Here is a 24700-nt window from a genome sequence, read left to right as displayed (position 1 = left end):
AACCTGAACCTTTGGTACATGAACAGAGTGCATTTCAACCCCTCTCCGTTATTCGATCTGGTCGACCTGTCATTCAATTTGGTCGACTCGGGTCAATGACTCATCAAAGAAAACAAAATGGGGGATATAGTGTTGTGAGGCTTCGTGCTAGGACGCTTGTGGTGCTGGCCAGTCTCAGACGAGGAAGTATGTAACTAGTTGGGAGGTGTTAAGGTGTGGTTATTAACGGTTATGACGTAATCTGAGAGCAGAACATGATTGTGTGCTGAGGAATTAAGATGTACAATCCAGAACTCTGTGTGTGGCATATTTCTTTGCATGCTCCCACGCTGGCAGGCTAGCTAGGAAGCTAAACGTGGGGGAGTTTGTAGTTATCGTTTTGTATGAGTGATCAACAATTGTGAAGATCATTGCATTTCATCTAAATGAACTTAAGTGTTCTACAAATAATGACAAAAGATGTTTATTTCTCTCTCCTTCAAGCCTTTTTTTAATAAAAACTATCATGTTTTATGCTTTTTTACAGAAGTATTATGTCTATTTACTAATCATCTTTCATAGTATGCTAATCGTATGTGTTTCTGACTAATACATTTTCAATATTTTAATCTTTGGAAAAAAAATCATTCTCTCCTGCAGAATAGAGATGGCTCCATCGATTTTAGAGAATACGTGATAGGCGTGAATATCCTTTGTAATCCTGCCAACACAGAAGAGACAATTCAATTGGCATTTAAGGTAAGCCATATCCACTACCGTCTCAAGCAGTCAAATGCTGCCTGATCTATTCTGTAAAACTGATAGGCGTGAAGTGTAAATGACATTAACTGAACTCTATTGCATTGAATACTGTTTGTAATCCAATTGATTCCAAAAGCAAAATAAGGATTTAAAAAAATGGTAATTCGAAATAAGGTAATTGTGTTTTCAAGCAGATTTTGAAAAACATTTTTCTATATCTTGAAACTTAAGATTCAATAATTTGCCTCTATGGGTGGGGGGTGTGTGTGCGTGTGTGTGTGTATATGTATATATGTGTATGTATATATATATATATATATATATATATATATATATATATATATTGTGTACTAGCTGGGTTGGCTGGGCAGGTATAATGTTTTTTCTTACGTAATTTTTATGTTTATATGAAAAACCTGCTCACATGGATAGAAGGGTAGCATTTATTGGTTGCACTGATATTGTCTGTTGATCCTCTTTTACTACCTATGAATTAGATAGTCACATCACAGTATTTTCTGCCCTCTGCTTTAGAAATGGTTAAATGAAAAAATTGCATCAGTGTGGTCACAATTTCTTTGGTTAAATTAACTTGATTTACAAACAACATTTTTCCCTTAACACCTTAGGATCTCCACAAGGGGTGGCCCTTTAAACATATATCTGCAGTTAGAAGCAGTCAAGTAAAAGCATGTGCAGCTGGAGCACAGGCAGACCTCACACATAGAATATATTTTGTGTATGAAAGATGTGCTAATCCTGTGCTTAACAACTCTGCATGAGAAACAGACATTTGAGGCTTCGCCGTCTAGGGCCATAATGGCCTTGTCGGTCGCAGCTCCTATATTATCTATAGCTTGCTGGTCTGTCCTAACACTTGTCCATCTTAGCCTACGCATATCATTTGTTGGGACAATGAGCGGGGGTAGGCAATCATCCAGAGAAGTAGAGGCGTTGGATTCAGACAGCCACCATTTATGGGTGACACATAACGGATTATGGTCACTCTCTGGCATTTCTGTTACAACCATGTCTTTAACAGTAGGCCAAAGGGAAAAGCTACAAATAATATAGTCAATACGACTTTTGCTTCTCCCATTGTCAAAGGTCATAGCTGGTACTCTGTCTGACTTTGTCCTTCCATTCAAAGCTCTTAATCCTTGTTCAAGGCACATTGCGTTCAAACCCAAAATATCCTCTGACCAACGAGTTACTGGGATGGTATCTAATGGGGGGATGTCCCATTGTTTGTCTTCCTCTGCACCTAGAAAGGCTTCGCCTGTATCAAGAGGTTCAAACGTACGGTTTAAATCCCCAGCAATTATTATGTTTTTACCACCTGAATGTGTCTCAAGGAGATTATACAGGGCAAGAAGAACCACAGATTTTCCTACGTTTCCACCTCTGGCATAAATGTTATAAATATCGATGGATAAGGATAAATCACTCATGAGTCTAATGAGCTGAAAATCTTTCTGACCAGTCTCTACGTTTTTTACAACGGCCTTTAAAGATTGTTTGACCCATATAGTAAGGCCCCCCATGGGACGCCCTTTAGGGCCCTTAGAAGCTGGTACATAGAAGTTTAAGTACCCCAAAGCGAAAACGGGGTCACAAGCCCATGTTTCCTGAAAGATACAAACGTCAAAATTACTAACAAAATTAAACCAATCACCGCAACCCTGCTTTGAGCCTAGCCCGGCCACATTCCAAGATAATAAGTTTCCAGAATCATGTGCCAATACAGGTTTAGGGCTAGGAGTAAGTACACTCATCACATTATCATTTAAACCACTATATATTAGATTTTCAGATATTAAACCAGCTATGGCCTCCGAGTTAACAATCTCAGGACGGGAACCTACTCGTTGGCCCTGCTCATCAGTACAGGGTGATTCAGATAAACGGAGGGATGGTTGTCAATTGCAAGCATTCAGGTTTGACAGGGCAGAAAACCTATTTTCCACACATAGACCCCATTCACGAAATCCAACATCATTACTACTCCTATTGGTCACAACATTCCATTTAGTTCTTAGAATATTAGGGTTTGTGCCTCTTCCTTTCCGAGAATAGAAAAAGTCCAGGGTCAGTGGTACAATTGAAGTTGACCTTCGCTGTGGAGGAAAGATGTTAGGTAAGATATTTGATAAAACCTCAGGGTCAGTGAAGGTTAGAATAACACAATCCCCTCTGAACCTCTTGACGCGGTTACCAATCCACTCAACCCTTCTGGCATTAGCAAGTTCAACAGCTAATTGTTGCTTCCCCCAAGGTGTTATTATCATGTTGTTAGTAAGCCATGATAAAGATTTGTTTAATAGAGAAGGGGCAGATTCGACCTCCCCAGAAGCCAAAGGGGGAACATTTGCAAGAACAAGAACTAATGGAGAGGCTTCAACTACAAGCTCGGAAGACCCTTTCCCCATATTGGAATTATTAGTGGGAGCAACCGGGGGTGGATCAACAAAGGCACCACTAGATACATTAGGCAGTGGTACAGGATTGGAGACAGATCCCCTATTCTCAGCAAGTGTTGTTTTGCTCAATACTGGCTCTACAACAACTTCAGTAATATTTCCTTCCTTCGCCAAAGTTTTCTCTAATAAACCACCTAGTCTGTTGACCTCGGCGGTTAATTTATCAATTTTGCTAACCAGGGGTTTGACTATACCTTTAATTTTTGTATCCATCATACTCCATAGTTTAGTAAATTGAGCGTTAGAAAGGGTAACATGGGCTTCACTGGGCAGATCAACCTCCTCCTCCTCGTCCTCTGATATTTTCGTCGATGGGGTTGCAATTTTGTTTCTGCCTGATCTTAGACCCCCTCTTTTTTGGATAACCTTGCTTTTACCCCGAGTAACCCTCGGAGCTGGTACAGGGATAATAGAAGGAGGGGACTCGATGTTGGTGGATATCACTGACACCCCTTCACTATCGCTATTGGCTTCAATAAGAGCGACTACACCACTAGGCAGGATGGGGTCTGTATCGAATAGAGGGACATGAGCCACACAGCATGCACTACTATTGTGTAAAGCCAAAGAATCCCCATTCTCTTTATCGGCCATATGGGATTGGTTAGATGAATCCAATCCCAATGAGGATCTCCTGTCACTATTGATTTTAGCCACAACTTGGATCAGGTAGTTATCTAAAGTATTATTTCCTGGGGTTTGTTTTTTTCCAGGCATGCGTAAGACCAATAAGGTGGCTAAGATAATCAATACACTTAGAGCACAGTATACAGATAGATGTAATAATTACCCTGTGTAGACCGCACTGCTCGTGGGTACATAAATGGTACAGAAGAAATTTCAGGCAGAGTCCCTGGCCCAACCCAACCTAGTCCGACCTCGGACGGCCTCAGACGGCCCGCCCTTTGCCCGGGCTTAGCCCAGCGTCGCCCGCGCGCGTCCCGCGTCGCGGGGGAAGTCCGTGAAGATATACGCCCCCAGGCGTTGGCGGTGGTAGCGTTGGCGGGCTTCCGCCGCGAAGGAGCTTGGGGAGTGTAGTTTTGGTCCCCCTTGCACACTGCGGCCGCTAGAAGGATTAACGGATGCGGCGGCGGCAGGGAGGAGTCACGTTCCCCCGGTTCCGCTCTGAAGCTGAGCTGATCAGGTAGGGCTCCCTGGAAACGCTGTTAAGGCTGCCACGAACACCCGCTCTGCCGGGGAAGTCCGTGAAGATATACGCCCCCAGGCGTTGGCGGTGGTAGCGTTGGCGGGCTTCCGCCGCGAAGGAGCTTGGGGAGTGTAGTTTTGGTCCCCCTTGCACACTGCGGCCGCTAGAAGGATTAGCGGATGCGGCGGCGGCGGCAGGGAGGAGTCACGTTCCCCCGGTTCCGCTCTGAAGCTGAGCTGATCAGGTAGGGCTCCCTGGAAACGCTGTTAAGGCTGCCACGAATGTTGTCACTTTCTCAATTATATACAGCCTCAAAGGGCAATCTGGTTGCTTACTGTTACATGGCTAATAGTCATAAATACAAGACCTAAAATGCTCAGTGACACAAGTATCTTGTGCGTACATTACTGGATCTACCATATAAAAACATTAAGTTGCTGTTAGAAATTATATCTTAGGTTGGGCAAGAGTGTGTATCAGTTCTAATAAAAGGAGCAACCACATATATATCTGTGTGGCAGGCATGCCTTAAATTAGATGCAAGCCCAAATTGACCCATCGGAAAAAATGGCAATCTGAATATTATTCGACAGAAATACCAAAAAGGATAAACTGCGTAAGAAACAATTAGGCACATATGAGCATAATGCAATGACAGCATTTCATCTACAGAATAAAATGAAAGAAAAGATTATTGGTGTCCTAGCTTCCTGGTCGCTTGAGTGGAACAGGAACAGTTCTCCTTTGTTCTGCGACCCTGCAAGGAAATAATAGAATATGTGAGAAAGTACAGTGATAAAAGAGAAATGAAGAGAGAATAACTGCAGTTGTGACTAACAAAATGTGACTAATAAAATTGAAAAGATTAAAATATTATGCTTATCATTCCAGTAAATGCACTAAAAGAGGACATAGTAAATTCCTATTAGAGGACAGATGAAGAAGAAAAGTACATGCAAAATGACTGTAATTCCTCGTTCATATTGAGACCCTGTGGGTTTTAGTGTTTAATTCAGGTATGTACCAAGACTCTAATCTTAGAGCAACGGCTCTGTCGCCTCCAGTCTCTTTGACTGGGTTTCTGATCAATTACAAAGAATTTGAGTTTGGTGGAGTCTTGGTTGTGAAAGGTGTTGAAGTGACAAGCTACAGTGTATTGTTGATCTGAGTTCGTCTTTGCTTGTGTATTTTCAATTACTATTTTCTTTGCAGGCTGTGTGGTACTGCCCACCTATCAAAGTTCACAGGGCCATATCAGTACATATATAGCGTGACCAGTGGTACATGCTACATGCTACATGTGTAGTGACTATTGATTTTCCAAATGGATCCTGTTAGAGGTGACTTGAATTCCGTTAGAACTGTGCTGCAAATACATGCCTTCTTTCCTTGCACGAGTTGCAAGGCATGTAGATACAGCACTGTGAACTTTGGTACATGGGCAGTACCACACTCCCTGCAAAGAAAAGGATGCTTGAACATGCACAAGCAATAATCTACATTCGGGATATCCGTGCTGTCATAAAAAGCATAGCTGTCATAAAAAGCATCAAGGATATCTTAACAGAGTTCAGAGTGGCCTCAGGTTTGGGGGTTAACTGGGCCAACTGGTTTCCGCTGCCCCCTGCATGCCCACAGCAACATCTCCTGGTGAATTCACTTCCCCTTGGCTAGGAACCTCATACATTTCGGTTTTTAGGCATACATATTTACCATGAAAAGCAAGACCTCATTGATGGAAACCTCACTAAAGCTATTGCCCACCTCCAACCCCAAATGACATTCTGGAGTACGGTCCTGCTCACAGTACTGGGTATGGTGTCCTTAGCCAAACTGGTGGTACTCCTGCATTTATTATACTCCTTCCATAACCTCCCAGTACATATGCCCAGATCCATGTTCCACTCACTGCATGCTGCCGTAGGGAGTTTTATCTGGGATAAGGGCAGGCATAGGGTGGCACTGCGCAAACTGCAAGTGCCGTTGGACAAGGGATGCCTCGGAGCACCAAACTTTGAGCCCCATTTCCTGGTTGCACAGCTTCAGTGACCCAACTGTTGGTTAGCAGGACGTCTCGCTGAGGAACTGAGTTTGTAGTAAACCTTCCTCCCATGCATGCGACCCCCCCGCCCCGAGAGGTCAATAACCTGCTGCGAATAGCATGTGACAGTTATCATCGCAGTCTGCGTCTTTTGCCACACATCCCCCAAAACTCCTCTGAAATCTGGTTGCGTTCCATTGCCACTTTTTGCTGTATGGTTGGGAGAGAGAGCCTATTGACATGGGAGACTGCAGGAGTTGGCACATTGGGAACCTTGTTCCAGGTCGGCACGCTCATACTCTTCGAGAGACTACGAGAAGAATGTGAGCTTCTAGCTGGTCACTTCCTGGCCCATGGCCTCCTGTTAGCCAAAATGGGCCGAAAATTGCACATCACGGATACTGAGCCGGACCAACATCCTCTAATACATACACTCCATGTCATGGGTAGCGGCAGCCAAAGATTACATGGCTTGTCCGGGCCCTAGAATATACTGTGCTAGATCCATTTTCGCTTACCCAAAGGAGTTGAGAGGGAGATATAGGCTGAGTGCTAACAAGAAATGATTCGGAGAGGGCACAGATAGACCCTCGAAACGGTCAATAAATAAGGGCTTATCTTGCGCCGGCGAAGCTCCACCGGATGTTTGGGTCTTCCTCTGACTGTTCAACCGGGTTCGATATGGCACACATGTTCTGGAGCTGCCAGGACGCAGTGACACTGTCGGGGGCGGGGAGCGTTGCAGGTGCCCTAGCAGCGGTGACAGGTCGAGATAGTGTGTGTACTATAGAGGGTTCCTTATTAGGCCTGGTAAAACACATGAAAACTGCCAAAACTGCAAATTGTTTCATTGATCTAGCATTGCTCATGGCCTGCAAACTCATTGCAATGCATTGAAAGGCCCAGGTTTTGCCAGGCCTGGCTCACTGATGTGCAGCGGCTCCAAAATGGAAGACAGTTGAAGTTGTGGCATTGAGGCGCGAAGAGTCTCGTTGGATGTGCAGAATTTGGGGGTATTGCTTCATGATCTGCAAGAATTTAAGGTGGAACTCACTAGTTAGTTTGTCTGCATGTAGGACTACAGCCCCACTCTCAGGCACTTGGTGCAATCAAGTTTACTCCGCCCCCCCACCCCACAATTCCCCTCCCACTCTCCACCCTCCCTTCCTCTGGCCCCTCGTTAGCCCCGAGTTAGCAAGCCGTATGTAGTATGGGTTGCTCAAGTAATTCACTGTCAACCCACAACCCTAAATATGCCAAGGTGGTAATGATGATATCTGGGAAAAGTTACATTCTTACCAAACCATGGAGAGTATACAGAAGTGTGAAAATGCAGCTGATTTGGCCTGTTGTTTCTAATTGTTTACAAGTTATTGTAAAGAACCAACAACTCCTACCAACTATGTGGTGTCACAATGGATGTTTGATATATGAGATGGCAACGTCATGTATACATATGCTGCATGGATACAGTGATAATTAGTCTGTATATGTACAAGTGCTACAAAGCCAATAAAAATGGTTTAATAAAAGTAGAGTAAATTATGGTGGAGTGGTGTAGAGCGAGTTGCGTAGTGTCATAGAGTGTACTACGGTGTTGTGCAGTGATAGACTGGAGTTGGGTAGAGTGGAGGGGCAAAGAGTGGAGTAGAGGGTCGTAGAGGGGAGCAGACTTGAGTGGCGTTGACTGGAGTGAGGTAGAGTTCAGTGTTGTGTCATAGTGTTGTATGGTAGCGTATTGTGGCTTAGATTGTCATGGCATAGAGCGTCGTGGAGTGGCACAGAGTGGAGTGGCGTCCAATGGAATATCAGTTGAGTGCAGTACGCTAGAGTGGAGTAGCGTACAGTGGAATTGCATATAGTGAATTAGCATAGAGTGTGGTGGTGTAATGTGGAGTGGCTTATAGTGTAATAGCGTGGAGTGGCGTAGAGTGGCTGTTTAGATATATCACTGTCCCATATGTAGCTATATAGAGTGGGTACCACTACAGTGCAAAGGAGAAGAGGAAGGAAGAAAAATAGCCATCAGCAATATTACTAGAAATGTAATTTGTATCTTCTTCTATAAACATGTAATTAATGCTGTTAAAAGGTTGTGATGCTATGATTTGAGAAGCCGTGAATTCCGGCTGTCCGTTTTTTAGCCTTTTGTGCATTTGGGCTTATATTGTACCTAGTGATTTAACCCCTGTACGGTGTACTAAGTAACTGTTCTTTCCAATTGATTGTTACTCATAAACATTTTGTTTAATTTATTTCTCTTTGTAGCTTTTTGACGCTGATGAAGATGGCTTAATTACAGAAGACGAGTTCACTTCTATTATGCGATCATCGTTAGGAGTCCCAGACCTTGATGTTGCTAAATTATTCAAGGATATGGATGCCGATAAAACTGGAAAGATTCACTACTGTGAGAATATATATTTGAGTACTTTCTTGACTACCATACTTGCTACATGCAGGCACAAGAATAGGACAATAATACTTATAATTTCCCATTTATTGTGACAGATGATATCACAAAAAAGTCACTCCTGACATTAGATTTCACTTTACGGTTAACGCTTCCAAGTGAGTCAGTATGAGTGCAGTAGCGTTTTTTGGATATGGGGTGTTATTTAATGATGCTTCCTTGTTAAGTCCTGTGTATTGGTATAATTATTGTGAGTTTAGGAGCAGTGCACTTGGGGGGGTAAAGTTTTCATGGTTGTGCGCTTTTTAAGGTTTGTGAAGCAAATCACATCTGGCCAATTTCTGAGGATTTTGTTTGCATTTCTTGGTTTAAAATGCGTTCAAGAGACAGTCTGTGGTTCTTTACCACACATTAATGTATTATGAGTGGAAGAAACCATAACTGGTCCTTTCTTTTTCATAGATGTTTTTGTGTGTGATATTGTACTAGGTCCACGGTCTATAAAATCAACTCCCTTTGCTCAAGGCCCTAGGCCATGCTTAGCAAGGTTTGTCGCAGGGCCAAGCCATGACAACTATTGTCAATTCCAGCTGTATCCAACTTTAGGAAGTGTACATTTGAGGTTGATCACAGGGCATGACAATCGACCTAAAAAATGTTAGGAGCTTCTATATTTGTGATTTCATTACTCTGTGTTTTTCCCAAATTATTCATGGGCAGAGGGCCTTTTTTTGCCCAAAATAGCACCATTCGTAATCAATTTGCAATTGCTTTCTTCCATGGGATCATTAGAACATTCAGAGCCTGATTCACAAATTTCACTTTTGAGTAAGCCTACACCTTTGAGTAAGTTTATTGTGTTTCGGTATTCACATTTTGTAGTAACTTACAATTTTGTAGTTAGTTACACTTTTTTTGAATGTCAAGCACAACACATGGCCTGGCACTGAACTGCAACATCCTCCCATAGAAAATATAGGTAAGGACTTAAAATAAAACCCTATACGAAATAATGTTAAATTCTTTAAAATAGCTAAAAATGTAAATGAATGTTTAAATACTTTATAAAAACTGAATATATTTATTATTACATTAATTCTGGCGATCTTTTCTAAAGGATCGCTGATTACATTTGTGCTTGATGTGTACTGAGAGACAATTTCACGATATAAGGGCTTCTCTTAAGAAGTTCTACTTTAGATGCATGTTATCTGGGGATTTTTTTTATTTTGAAAAGTAAGTGGACTTCGCTTATTATATTTTTGTCACCTTCTGTTATGTGAATTATGTCCTATAAGTAGATGTGGTAAATGTGTTCATTTTGTTACAGCGATAACTCTAGCCTCCAGGGGAAGGAGTGCAAGTCTTTTTAGATGGGGGGGATATATTCGGACTTCCCGGTCCCCTAAAACATTAGTGCCAAGAGCAGATCTAGGGAGATCAGCAACCTTGTTCCTTACCTCTGTTGAGATGGGCCAGTATAAAAGATTGAACTACTGTCCTGAAGAATGAGGGAGGGATAGAGAGCTTGGGTTTTCTAAACAGATGAGTTTTAGTGATACTGTGTTTTTAAGTTAGACAATATGCTGCATCGTGTAAGTTTAGATTGATGATAAAGCCTTGTAAATTATCTAATCTAATGGACCATTGCTAGGGTATACCAAGTAGATTTAGTACATCAAGCCATTTTTGGATAGGATGAGGGGTTTTTTGGTAGTAGAGGAAAATAGTTTCTGCTTCAGATTAGTCCAGTTACAAGAAGAAAGAACACATCCATTTTATTAAACTTTTTACAAGGTTTTCCAAGATTGTAAAACTTGAGGGTTTGTAAACAATTAGTGTAGCTGAGTATCATCCGCATACTGGAGAACTGAGATGCTCTTGTTTTACAGCATAGTGCTTAGTGAATGGGTTAGGTTTGAGAAATGAATGTTGTGCAATGCCGCCGTTGTGGGGAAAGTGTTGTCTTTACAAATTAAGATGTTGATGTGAAAAAAGAATGGAACTAGTTTCTAACCTTCCTTCTCTTTCCATCCCAGAGGATAGACTATCTATTAGGGAGCTGTGATCAAAGGTGTCAAATGCCACTGACCGATTATAACAGGCATCCCATTTATACACAATTCTAAAAGCAATTTTAATGATTTGAAGTGTTGCAGTTTTAAAGGACTCAAAATTGAACATTGCCTAACAGTTTGTTATTGAATATGTGGGCAGTGAACTGTGTTGAGCCATGGTTTTGTAATGATTCACTCTACAAAGAAAACCTTGGAGGCTAGTGTTATTTAGAGGATTCCTGGACCTAGGTTCAGTTTCACAAGTAGATCAGAGTATATGCCTAGATTCTAGTGTTGCTCATCTAGTGAAAGATGATGATGTTGAAAATTACAGGAGTGATAGCTTGTGCCAAGGACTTTATCAGGATTGCAGGAACTGGTTGGTTGACATTAATTGGTGGAGATAATAATTTGCATTAAAGATTGAGGCTGCTGCTTTTGGATGGATGACAATTTATTGGCATGCGGCGAGGATGATTTCTGGGAATTCGATTGGAGTTTCTTGAACATTTTTTGTAATTTGTATTTTCTCAGCAAAGAAGTTGTCAGTACTATTTGCAGTAGCTTCTGAATAGGGGATTCTTGATTTTAGAGTGGGGCGGGTGGAGTGTACTTGATCCGTTTCATGAATTAACTTGCATTGGTGAGAAGTAGAAGTCCTTTATGTACTTTCTGTGTTTTCTAGGGATTTGAGAGCATCTTTGTTTTTCTCTGTTTGTTCCAGTTTTTTTTCTTGTCCTTTGCTATTGTGTAGTGTACTATGACATGGAGTATCTGTCTCAGATGTGTTTTCGTGTGAGATGTACAAGTTTGTTTAGGATGTTCAAGATAGCTTGTTTTTAAAAAATATGTAATCAGGAAATCAATAGAGACAGGGATGTTTCTAGAGTGTTGAAGGAGGGAGAAATTATTTAGCATTGTTCTTAGGTTAACTAGACCCTTTGAAATTCCAGTTGAGAGGTGTAGAAAGGTATAGTGAGATGATCACTCCAGCCTAGATCGGAATATTGAACTTGTATGATAATGCTGGGAGGGGAAGTTAATGAATCAACAGTGTGACTTTTTTCTGTGAGCAGAAAAGAGGCGAAATGAGAACCGTCATGTTAGCAGACTTTTCTTTTAATTTGAGATTTTTTATTTTGGTATTTTAAAGGTAGAATAATATATTGTCATCAAGGAGAAGAAAGTGTTTACATTTTTCATAAAGCATGTATGTGTCTTAGCTCCGGAATCTGTAAATAATACAAAAGCATTAATTTCTGCAGGAGTTCAGTGTAGTCTGTGGGGAAGTCAGTTGTGATGCAGCTCCAGCTATCTTTATGCACATCTCCAATCCCACAAACATTTTTATGTCCTTTGTGGAGGGAGGGTGCAGCCAAGAGCTTCCAGGATAGCAAAGACAGTTGATTTGGGGCAATCTTTTGATGTGAATGCATTGCCATGGTTTTCTCTGCATGCTATTTTGTTTAAATGTGTGCCTGGTATGCTGAAAGCTATTTGGACCCCCATAGCAACGCTATGAGTTTTCTGCCAACACCCTTGAAGTTGGCAACCATAACAGCAGTGGCCATTTCCAGGATCCCTGCAAATCTTGTGGTTACCAGCACCTAGATCCCTATGCAGCTGCCGCGGCCTTCAGGACCCTCTGACCACCACACCTCTAGAATAGATACATGCTGCAAAATGATACGTTTACTAACTGGAGCAGTCATTTTAGAGCATGAGCTTTTCCTAGATTGTCAATGTCAGATATTCTTGTAAAGCGCGCATCTCACCGTGAGGTCTCATGGCGCTAGCAACAAAAAAACAGTAATACAGACCGCAACCTGAAAACTAAACGCAAGCTTACTGAGGAAAAAGCCAGGTTTTCAGCTTTCTGCGAAAGCATATGTGGTCGGCTAGAGACGAGAGATGTGATGGTAATTTATTCCACAGCATGGGGGCAAGATAAGAGAAAGAACGGCCACCATTACGCGAAGTTCGGATGCGAGGCTGAACAAGGTATGATTTATTACCAAACCTTAAGGATCTTCCCGGTATATACCATTGGAGTTTTTTTGCTAGGTAGTAAGGGCCAGTATCATACATTATCTTGTGTGTGATACTTAAGATTTTGAAATGGCCGCTTTGTCGCACCGGGAGCCAGTGGAGTGTTTTAAGATTAGGGGCGGAAGGCGATCTAGGGGGAAGATTGAGAATAAGTCTGGCTGCAGTATTTTGAAAAATCTGAAGCTTGGAAAGCAGGTCTTCATTAAGGGCCGTAAACAGAGCGTTTCCATAATCAAGACGGCTGATAACAAGACACAGCACCAGAGGTTTCCTCGCTTCAATGGGTAGCCACTTGAAGATTTTGCGGAGGTTATGCATAATCCCGTAGCAAACCCCTAAAACCTGATTAACATGGGTTTTCATAGACGGAGAACTGTCGACGGTAATTCCAAGGGTACGTACTGCTGACTTAGGAGAGGGACAGGTACCTAATTCCGAGGGCCACCAATCTTGTGCCCAGAATTCCTCAGCTCTGCCAAACAAGAGGATCTCCGTCTTGCTGCCATTTAGTTGTAGCTTGTTTACCATCCAGTTGTTTATTTGGACCATACAGCTCTTGAAACGAGATCGTGTTTAGACATAATCAGAACCACAGGTGACAAGCAGTTGGGTATCGTCAGCATACGACAGTCTCAAAGCCATACGATCTAATGATGCCAGCCAGAGGTGTTAGATATAAATTAACCAACCTGGGGCTGAGAATGGAGCCCTGTGGGACCCCAACAGTAACGGGATGACTACATGAGACTATAGAGTCTACAAGAGCGGTAGTAGAACGGTCAGCCAAATAATTCTCAAACCAGTCTAAGGCCTTCCCTCTGATACCCACCTCCCACAGTCGATGTTTCAAAATACTGTGGGAGATGGTGTCGAAGGCTGCAGACAGATCCAGGAGAACCAGAATTGCTGATTCTCTTTTTTCCAGTGTGAGCCTGATGTTATCAATAATCTCAATGACTGCAGTCTCTGTACTATGAGCTGCCCGAAAACCCGTTTGTGAGGGGTCCAGGAGACCGTGGTTCTCTAGATTGGCAGTGAGACGCCTATTCACTAGATGCTCCAGTACCTTCCCAAAGTAGGGTAGCAGTGAGATGGGACGATAATAGACTGGTAATTTAGGGTCAGCCAGAGGTTTTTTTAAGAATAGGCTTGACTTGAGCGTGTTTCCATCTAGTCGGAACTTTGGCTTGCTCTAGTGACATGTTAAAACTTACAGTTAAAACATTAGCAAATAGGGGCATGATCTTAGTACAGGATCGGGGTGGAAAAACGTCTGCTGGGGAACCTGATTTAATCTTGGTTAAGCCTTCTAATACTTCAGTAGTGGTTATGGGTTCAAATTCCATTAACAAGGGGACATCATTTATTTCTGGAATCGCAGGTGCCATTGACTTATTACGGATTTGGTGATGGGAGTCTGTCATGATGAGGAAAGGAAGAATAGATGGTTTTAATTTTATTATCAAAGAAGGAAGATACAGAATCAACCCACTCTTGAGTAGGAGAGAAAGAAGACTGCTCAACCCGAGGGGAGGTGAATTCTTTCAATATTATAGGTACATTCTCAACTCCCAATTGAAGAGAGGTGATGACTAAATATTTCAAGCATCATATGATGATACAGAAAATGCAATATGAAGATGGATCCGTTTTGTTGGACTGTGTGGGCGTTGGGTCAACGTCAGAAGGTGTAATTGTGATTCTCTCTTTGATGAGCAAAGAACTCAAGGTTATGTGTTCAAGGTATTTTTCCAAACTAATCCGCTGGTATGCTGATGCTGAACATGAAAATCTAAAACAACTTCAGGAAGTAAAACTGTTATTAGAAATAAGTAATATTTTCTTTACCACATACCACATCATTCAGTCATAACATCCAGGGACTATCTCATGATCAGTTATGTTAAAAAGACTGCTGAATCCAGTGGAAACAGCATCCAGAGCTTCAAACGAGTGCACAGAGTGAGAGCACAGTTGATGCATTTCCCAGTTAGTGTCACATTGCTCTGCACCCCTACCACCCCTCACTGACAGGGATTATAATACTATGGAAACTGACAACACTGACAAACTGAGGATGGTAAATTGAGGATGAGCTGCAGACAATTTTTTTTTTTTATTTTAGAGCGTGTGGGTATGAGGTTTCCACGGTGTTAGAAATCTCTCTCTAGTTGCATCTAGAATGTAGTTATGGCAAAGAACGAAGTGTCATGGGCGATTCCTTAGGGGACCAGTATAGGAATCCACTTTGTTGATACCCACCCCAATAAATTGATATTTCCCTCTTTTGTCAAAAAATATCCTTTCCCCTCTACCATGCCACTGTGACAGAGGATAAGTGCATAGGCTATTGAGATTCTATGGTACCGCACATACTTGTTACTCTTTCACTCCTGGGTGTAAAGTAAAAATCTGGATGCAACCTTGCCCAGGAGTCCTACAAGTGCTGCATGGCATGGTACAATGATGACAGAATAATATTAACAATTACTGTATTGTCTTTCTCATTTGTTACTAATGGACACTTGGCTTGTGTGTACCACTTTACCCAGCCACCATTTAAAAAAATGTTGAACTTTTTTGTGGGTACAGATAGGAATGTTATGACTGGTGTCTGAAGAATGGCGATTTAAAACCCTCTTTAGATTTCAAAAACATTTCTTGGGTTTTAGATTGAGATACAAGACGTATGAGATAATAAAACAATAATACAATATAGTACAAAGCATACTTAATGGACAACATAAGATAAGTATTCAAATTATATGTATAGAGAACAAAGGCCCCTAAAAAGTAAATCAAAAGGGACTTGTCTATGAATGCCTATTTAACAAGGCCCGATCCATTGGTGATCAGCCTAATCTCTGCGGACGCTTTAATAGTAAGGCTTGGTAGACATTTGTGACTGCTGTGAGCATTTGAAGGAGACCTTGGCTGTTAGGGCAATGGCGTGTATTTAAAAGGCAAGAGGTATAGACAAGTGTGGTAAAGGATTAAGCAACAAATTCGTTCACGGCAGTTCTATAATGTGTGGATAAGTTGAGCAAGGAAATGGTATAGGCCCATGGGTGCAAGGGCACTAGCAGCAGGCAAGGTAGAGATGAAAGCAATACAAGTCCAGAGGGAAGCATACAGTGGATGAGAGCAAAAGGTCATCGCAAAGATTTGGTTTTGAAGGAGGGTAAAGTACGGTTGTGTCTAAGGAGGTTTTTTCGTGGCGTAGTAATTGTCTAGGGTGACCCAAATGGGTTTGGGGGTAGACTTCCAAGGTCAGTGCTGAAGAGAAATGTTGGCAGCATCTCTAATATGAGTGACCCATTTTATCCAACTGTTAAAGGAGACTTTGTGTGTATTTTTCTGGTTAGATAGGACTATTTTGATTGCAGATGTAAGTAGTAGGTCAATCAAGGCGTTCTCTGCGGAGTTGGTTAATTTACTGTCCAGAAAGCCTCTAATGAAGAATGCTAATTCTTTTTTTGGGTGGCATTTGAATGGGTCTTATAGAAAGGAGAAAACCTTTTTCCAAAATTGTGAGAGGACCTTCCAGTGTAGGATGAGATGAGCAATATCTCCCACCTCTTCTTTACAGTTCCAGCATGTAGGGTTTTCTAGAATTTTCAGTGAGTGTGAGCGGGCTGGGGTCCAGAACGCTCCATGTAGGAGCCAGAATTTTGCATTTAGAACTCTCTTTAATGGTAAAGTCAGATTTAAGTCACAATTCTGAAATGCCACTTTTAGAATGTTACCTTTTTCTTGTCCCAACCATTTGGTGCCTGCAGCATGTTCCTGGGTCACATGAATAGGTGTAGTTAGCAGGTGGCCTTTGTGTATTCCTGCAAGACAGCATCATTGTTGTGTAGACACTGAGGAGCATTTTAGGAGAATGCAGTGTGCACCTAGGTGGCATAAGGATTTTGTGATGGATTGAGTGATGTACTGTTTCTTCTTTCCCATATTCTCTTTTCTGCATCCGCATTCTTTGACTTCATTATTACTTTTCTCATTGTGTATTGTTGTTAATTATCAACACATTACTGCTTACAGCATATGTTGGTTATAGACTAAGCCTTCTTTTGTTTCGTTCCTTCGATAAGGAGATGTGTTATATCCAGGGCCACTGGAACGATGCGATTGGGCAGATGCTTAATTATGTATCTTCCATGTTTGCCCCATAGTCCATCATCTGCGGATTTTGATTTAAAAAGGTTTTGTTTATAGCTCAAGCGGTTCAAATGTTACTAAAATCTCAGCAAAACGGGTTCCAGCACAGTGGAAGGCCATTTACAAAGTTTGACTAGTCACATTTCTATTGCTTATTGCTATGTTTGCATGTTAAACTGGTACTGAGGTGCAACTTATGCCCAGACAGTGTTAACAAGTGTAAAAAGGCCAAAATAATAAAGATAAACTATCCGAAAATGTGCTGCATTATACCGCATCATTTGTCTTTTCTTGCTGCATGATTTAGTCAAACCTGTCATGATAATTTGACCCTCTCCTGATGCGTTATATCCTAATTCTCTTTAATGGTTTATCCGATCCTGCTTTCCCCATCTTCTTCCTTTCCTCAGTGGTTGCTTCCTTCCCCTGATGGTGTAATGCCGTCACCTAAAGATTCCAACTGTCACCTTGTGCTACTCAGCTGACAAAGTTGTGGTGGTATAAATAAAGGACCGGAAGATTTATACTGGAGTGAAATTACTTCTTTACAACAATCACAATAGAGGGTTGGGGTTTTGGCAAGATCCACCATCCTGGCTCAATGGGAGGGAGGGGGTGGAGTTGTCACCTATCACACTTGCACTTCAAAGGCACTGGCTCAGCTCACACACAAAAGACTTCATACAAGCCTATTGTGCCCCCAGACAGACTAGAATTGGAACCAGCACAAGGAGCAGGAAATTTAACAACTCTATAGTGGGAAACCCCAGAAAATTCTCCCAGTTCAAAGTGAGCATCAGGTATGAAAAGGGGACTGTTAGACCCCATCTTCAGTACACTCCTGGACCTGTGGATACTACAGAAGAATGACGGCCTGCTGCCTAAGGTCTGCCCTGCTTTCTGAGAAGGAAGACTGGACCTGCTCCCTTCATTCTACTCTGAGTGCCTCCAAGGGTCTTCTCAGGGACACAACAAGGTTCAGATGCCTCCTGCATCTGCTCAGCTGATCTGCTACCTGGCCTCTGCAGGAGTGAGTCTCTGATCTCCACGATGTGCATCCCCAGGCCCTGTACCCTTGATTGGCATCAGTGTGCACTCCTCTGATTAAAACCAGAAAGATCTGAGATTTTGGGCTCTTTGTAACTGCAAATCGGCCAGTTCATGGCAAGATCTTGCCGTCTGCGCCGACCGCCAATGTGAAGCTCTGGCGAACCTGACTTTGCACGACGGCAACACAAGATCTACACTTTGCGCTACAGCATCGACAGCCCACATTAACTGCTAACCCGAATCTCCAGCAATGACTAATTAATGACGCCTGACAGGATCTTCCGTTGTGCCTGGCCTGCTCTTCATGCTACAGCAACAATCATCCGAGATGCTTTCCCTGCTCTTCCCGGCCTCCTCCACCATGATCAGAACGCTTCGCACATGACTTTAGAAACTAACTTTTTCAGTGGGACTAATCTGGTCCCTGTAGCTGGTCCGCGCTCATCGCGGTCGGCCTGAACTTGTGACTTTCACCTGGTCGCACACGACCAGATTATCGCGATTGGCGCTTTGTGGTTTTAGGTGCCATACTTCCCTTAAAACTTTGAAATTTCATATCCCTGGTTTCACGGTTTAGATTTTTGTTGTTTTGGTGCCAAATAATCAATTAAATTTTACTCTATTTTTGTAAATTGGTGTGGGATTTCTCTTGTGTTTTTACTTTATCACTGTTTGAGTGCTGCATAAATACTTTGCCTGTAAGTTAAGCCTGACTGCCTTTGTGCGAGGCTACTAGAGGGTTAAGCGCAGGTTAATTTAGTGGCTTTTGTGGTTCACCCGAACAAAAATTGTGGTTATTGCCCGAGAAGGATTTACACCCATCCCACCCCCAACCAACCCCCTAGTTTCTCCCAGTAACATAGCGCATTCCTATATCAGTGACAGGTATTCTACACAGACCGCTCCTTGGGTGCAGAAGTAGTGTTTTAGCTCAAAGGCGGCAACTCAGAAATGGACATTTTTAAGCACCAGTGGAAGTGAAGCTCAAGAATTTAAATGAACCAGCCAGGCCCTTTGTAATGTTGATTCCCCAGAGAGAATCTTTAAGGAATAGAATGATGAAACATTTTTAAGAGGTGACATATTCCTGACTAAAGTTTTAGTTTTGTGGAAAGGAAGACTGAATAGAGAAAAAGCAGTGTCCAACCGATCTTGATTTTAGAAAGAATATGTGGATTCACAATAGTACTGGAAATGTACACTTACACTATTGTAGAGCTCAGTGCTTGACCAGTTGACTGGAGGGGTGTAGTGACGTTGTCACTGAGAAGAGTGTTGTTTGTATATTGCCTATAGTCATTCCACAAGTTCTTAGTGGATGTCCAGTGCCACAGGGAGCAGCTCCAATGCACCACCATCAACACTTGTGTTGAACAGATGTACATTCCATTAGTGACCCTAAGGACCAGCGCCCAGTAAGAGTCTTGAGGAAGCTGCCTCATTTTGAGTTACAAAGAAGGAAGTGCTCCAGAAGGCAGAAGTGAAAGTCTTTTCAGCAGTAATAAGAGATCGTGTTAGATTAGTGAGCACTATCGAAGAGAAATTTTCCATTGGCTGTGGGGAAATAGGTTAAAGAGCAGAAAGAATGTAGATAACACGGGAATATGAAATAAGATCTGATCAGTGACAGTTTCATAACTCAGATTGGGAGAGCTTGGACAGCAGTAGTTAATAATCAAAAGAAAAAGGAATTATTGATGAGCGATGAGGATTGAATTGGTATTGGGGACAGTAATTCGTGTTTTCATATTTGGTCTCACAGTACTGAGGTAATCCTGGGGAGGTTTGTGACGGCTGTAAGGTAACTCAGAAAAAAGCACCTTTGCAATCTAGAGAAGTAGCTAATCTTTAAGGCTAATGGTTTCGTATCATTTCTGTGCTAATATCTTCATGTTCAGTTTGGAACTGACTTCTGCCATAGTCAGCTAAAGAACAGGCCCAGTATTTGTTTCTGCAATTAACCTTGATTCAGGCACCTAAAAATACAATCTAGAAATTAAAGAATTAAGTAAACCATTTATCAAAAAATAGCTTTTTCACTTTTAAACTAATTGAATTATTGTAGGGTGTTTCTTTGCCTGCCAGCGTACCCTGTTCAATAGGATTTCATTTGTATGATTAGACAGCGAATAATATTATCTGTGGAACCTTGCATCTCTGAAACATTTTCTCTTTTCTGTTTTCAGATGAGTTTAAGGATTTTGCTTTGAAGCATCCTGTATATGCCAAGCTGTTTACCACTTACCTTGAACATCAAAGATACTTCTCATATAAAATGCATGAAGACTCTGCAGTGCCAGGTAGCACAACAAACGTAGTCACTCCCGAGTCCGACGAACACTCCTTAGAGACCTCTGATAAAAAGGAGGATTGAATCAAAACTTGAACATTTTTAAATAAATCATATGACGCAAGTATTTTATATCAAACGTCCATGCAATTTAATGTGTTTGCTTCATGCGGGTTACCAACATTAATAAATATGAAATGTTTATTTGAAAGGTTATACACATTTCCAGTTGGCATATTTGCCATGGTTACACGCAGGGGTCTCCAACAAGTAGCTCGGGAGCTGCTGGTAGCTCGCCAGTACCTTCAAAGTAGCTCTCTGAGGTGGAGTCAAGCCCAGTATCAATTTCAGAGTAGGTGCCTATTAAAAAAGGCAGCACTGATCATCTCAAGACCCTAAGAGTGACAGCCAGCCAGCCAAACTTATCACAGTAACTCATAATAACACTCAAACACACACTGTGCCAGCTTATATGACCTGCTACATGACAGTCTGTATCCAATCTCAATATAATTAAGCCACAAGGAGATTGACCATTTTGCAGTCCCTCTTTTATCAGTCACAACATGTGTGTGAACAGTGCACCATCAAAAAAGTATGGCAGCAGTAGCCTGAGATGTAATCAGCGCTGACCCACGAAAGTGCGGGACTGCAGGAGTCAGAGTGAAAATGTGTCAGTTAGATGCATGATCAGCTCAAGACCTGAGGAGAACAGGGTATGATCCAGACCAGAGAAAATTAGGAGATTCATCAACATTTATGTGTGTGCCCATAATAAACACTATTGCTTCCTGAAACTATGGCTGGTGCCAAGAACCGCCAAATATATATGCTAGCCCCATCATAAGAGTGTTATATTTGGCATAATTGTGTCCATTCCTGGCATAATGGTGCCAATGGTATACTTATGGTCATCCTTGACTAGTTTAGTATTTTTGGTCTAGTTGTGGTATGCTGGCAGCCATCATAGACCTACTCTGAGCATGACTGGCCTATATGTACCTATTCCTGGCATATTAATGGTCATGACTGATATGTGGTCTTATCCCTGATCCTTCTGGTTTCCAGCCTTGGCACAACCGTGGCCCTAGTATAATGGTGGGCATTACTGGCATAATCCAGGCATCTGTGGTATGGTGAGCATCCATTATGATATAATGGGGTAACCCAGAATTGTCCACTGAACTGGGTAACGATTGGTATAGGAAACAACGGTCCTAGACTTCTCTAAAACTACAATTCAGTTATGAAAAACATTCATTAGTCAAAGGGCATTCGGTACATATAGAAACAGCAATGTATCATTAATGTACCGCCATTTTCTTTACAATGCAAACAAGTATATCCTCAAAAGACACAAAGGCACAAAATATCGCTCCAATAGTGACTGTTTATTATTTAGTTACTGTTATAACAGATCACCATATTCAATGGTCCAAATAGAGAAAGAGGTTGCTCCAAGGGGAGTGTGAAAAAGGAAAGTGCTCATGAAGTAGAACAGATATAAAGGAGGGGAATCCAAAAGGCAAATATAATAACCAATCAGTTCACATTCTGGTATCCGTAGTAAAACTGGTCGTGGTTCATAGTGGCACCAGTTTTACAGATAGGCTAGTCCCTTATGGATTTACAAATATTCATGTAATGATCTTCTGATGATACACAGAGAACATTCATCTGTGAAAAGGCAGGCTAGGATGATATCAGGTACAGGCCCACTGGGGGAGAGTGTCGACGTTTCGACCCTGGTGCAATGAGGGTCATTTATATCCTCTGCAGGCGGGTGTTCATCAGGGGCTGTATCCTGACTGTACCTCACCCTAGGTTGCCTCCCCTCCCCCCGTTCTGAGGAAAACCCACCTGCAGAGGATATAAATTACCCTAATTGCTTTAGGGTCGAAACATCAACACTCTTCCCCAGTGGGCCTGTACCTGATATCATCACAGCCCTGCCTTTTCACAGATGAATGTTCTCTGTGCGTCATCAGAAAATCATGAAATTAATATTTGTAAATCCATAAGTGACAGGCCTATCTGTAAAACTGGTGCCACTAAGAACCACAACCAGTTTTACTAAGGATACCAGAATTTTTAATTGATTGGTTATTGAATTTGCCTTTTGGATTCCCCTCCTTTATATCTGCCCTACCTCACGAGCACTTTCCTTTTTCACACTCCCCTTGGAGCCACCTCTTTCTCTATTTGGAGCATTGAATAAGGTGATCTGTTATAAAAGTAACTAAATAATAAACTGTCACTATTGGAGCGATATTTTGTGCCTTTGTGTCTTTTGAGGATATACTTGTTTGCATTGTAAAGAAAATGGTGGTACATTAATGATACCATGCTAATTCTATATGTCCCGGATGCCCTTTGATCAATGAATGTTTTTCATAACTGAGTTGAAGCTTTAAAGAAGTCTAGGACCATTGTTTCCTATACCAATGGTGAGCATCCATGGCATATGACTGTAATACCTGGGAATTCAAAGTAGTCTGTCCATATGAGGGATTTGTACATGGGAGTACATGATGATAATGACAAGCTGATGTTTTGAGACTGCATTTCTAAAAAAATTAAAACTGATATTTTAAAGGCAGTTTTAGGTTTCAAAAATGGGGTTTCTTCTGGAAAATTGAGTTTGTTTGCCCACAGTGGAAAGTAGTATTAGATGAAAAATGTTGTACATTGTCAGAAACTGGTGAATGATAATTGAAGCTGAGCTGGGGAGATGTACTGCTGTGCTTATGTCATTTGTGCCACTGGGCATGTCAAGACTTGAATGTTACTTCATAGGTCAAGGGGAGGCATTTAATATTGAAGAACTTTTTCCCAGCATTTCTTCTGGTAACCGCACTTGGTATACTTGGGTGGTAACTACTGAAAATCTTGCTTTGGGTGGTCCTAGTGTAGTCGCTATTTTACAGGTATAAAATTTGCTATTAGCTCGGGAAGACTTTCCTTGAGCAGAAGTAGCTCTCACAACAGAAAAGGTTGGAGACCCCTGCACCAGAGCATGTGAGGGTTAGTATAAAAAAAAGACTCGGGTGTTGGGTTGAGTCACATCTGTCATCCGACAGAAATGCAGACTTTTTTAGATCTGCACATTGTGATGTGCCTTTTCAATTAAGCTAATTAAGATTAAATATGTATGAAGAACGAACGAATTACAGACAGTACCTGCACATATTATTTCAGTAGGGGGGGGATTGGATCGAACTTTTAACGGTGTATTTATGTTTCATATTTGGTTGTTTATATTTTTTATGCTTCATAATGTTATGTAATTGTGACGTATATTCGGACCTTCTTGACTTTGATCTACTGATGCCAAATATATTTACTTATTGGTGAAACTAAAGTTGCATACATTCAAATGCGGAATAAATAAAGCAAGTCGCTCATGATACTGAGTTATTGTTTGTGTTCTGTTTCTTCTTTACATCATTGACCCAGAATTATGTCATTGCTCTCTTTTTCCTCTTGATGAACTGTATGAGTGTTCTATCTCAGTCATGTTGCAGACTGGTACAAGCCTCTTTCTGTGTATCAGTAGTGCTTCCTCAGAAGTTCATTTAAAAACAGACATAGGAAGAGCCAATTATGCAGTCCCCCTCCCCCCACGCCCCTCCCCCCACACTGTTAGCCTAGTGTTTGAGTCTCGAAGTGGACACTGTTACGTTGGTATTACAAGAAGAGTTGGGCTTGACAAGCGCCATAAAATATCTTGAGTCTCCAAAGGATCTTTACCAGTGATTTGCATCATGAGTGCACCTTGAATAAAGCATTGAACATAAATCTAGTTTTATTTATATGAGCAATGGATAAATAAGTAAAGCGCTTTTCTTATGCATTTTTGTAGAATTGAGTTTTGTACTTCTTCCCACCCCTTCTTTATTCTTGAAGGGACCTCCCGCAGTAGACTGCACCTAGCAATTTTTCAGGCAGCTCACCATACCTAGCTAGGCATTGCCACAGCATCAGTAGGTTATAAATAGACCTGGGTGGAATTCGAAGAGTTCCCCGTGACCAAATAACTCAGCGGAGTTCCGCAAGTGGCGGAGTGCGGCACTAACTGACGTACGCATTGATCTTCCTGCCGCTCAGGTAGAAATTCTACCCAAGTGGTAGCTTACGCTCTCCAACTTACTGTTGGTGAGCGGGGAAAAAACTCACTTTTCGAGCTCCGCAGAGTGCAGAAAACTCCACGAACTGAGCGGAGTTCACCACCCAGGCCTATAAAGCACATCTTTAACTCACCAAACCTAAAT

The 24700-nt window shown here is 41.8% G+C and overlaps 1 protein-coding gene across 2 annotated transcripts in view; it reads left to right on the top strand.

Moving 5' to 3' along the window:
• The window catches only part of LPCAT2 (lysophosphatidylcholine acyltransferase 2), a 211308-nt gene extending 187466 nt beyond the window's left edge, over positions 1-23842 (top strand). The window contains exons 12-15 of one of the 2 annotated variants that reach the window (XR_014971930.1): positions 640-738; positions 8678-8819; positions 20326-21510; positions 22854-23842. Coding sequence is in view for 1 of the 2 variants with exons in the window: in XM_085636920.1 (XP_085493046.1) it covers positions 640-738; positions 8678-8819; positions 20326-20513 (429 nt within the window). In the remaining variant the exon portion in view is untranslated. Of the gene's footprint in view, positions 1-639; positions 739-8677; positions 8820-20325; positions 21987-22853 lie in introns of those variants that run through there. The other variant, XM_085636920.1, reaches the window with a different exon arrangement.
• Positions 23843-24700: the final 858 nt, after the last annotated feature.

Source organism: Triturus cristatus, chromosome 12 (assembly GCF_964204655.1).
Source record: "Triturus cristatus chromosome 12, aTriCri1.1, whole genome shotgun sequence".
Classification (NCBI taxonomy): domain Eukaryota; kingdom Metazoa; phylum Chordata; class Amphibia; order Caudata; family Salamandridae; genus Triturus; species Triturus cristatus.
Note: the sequence above shows the minus strand (reverse complement) of the source record. Positions and strands in the feature narration are given on the sequence as shown.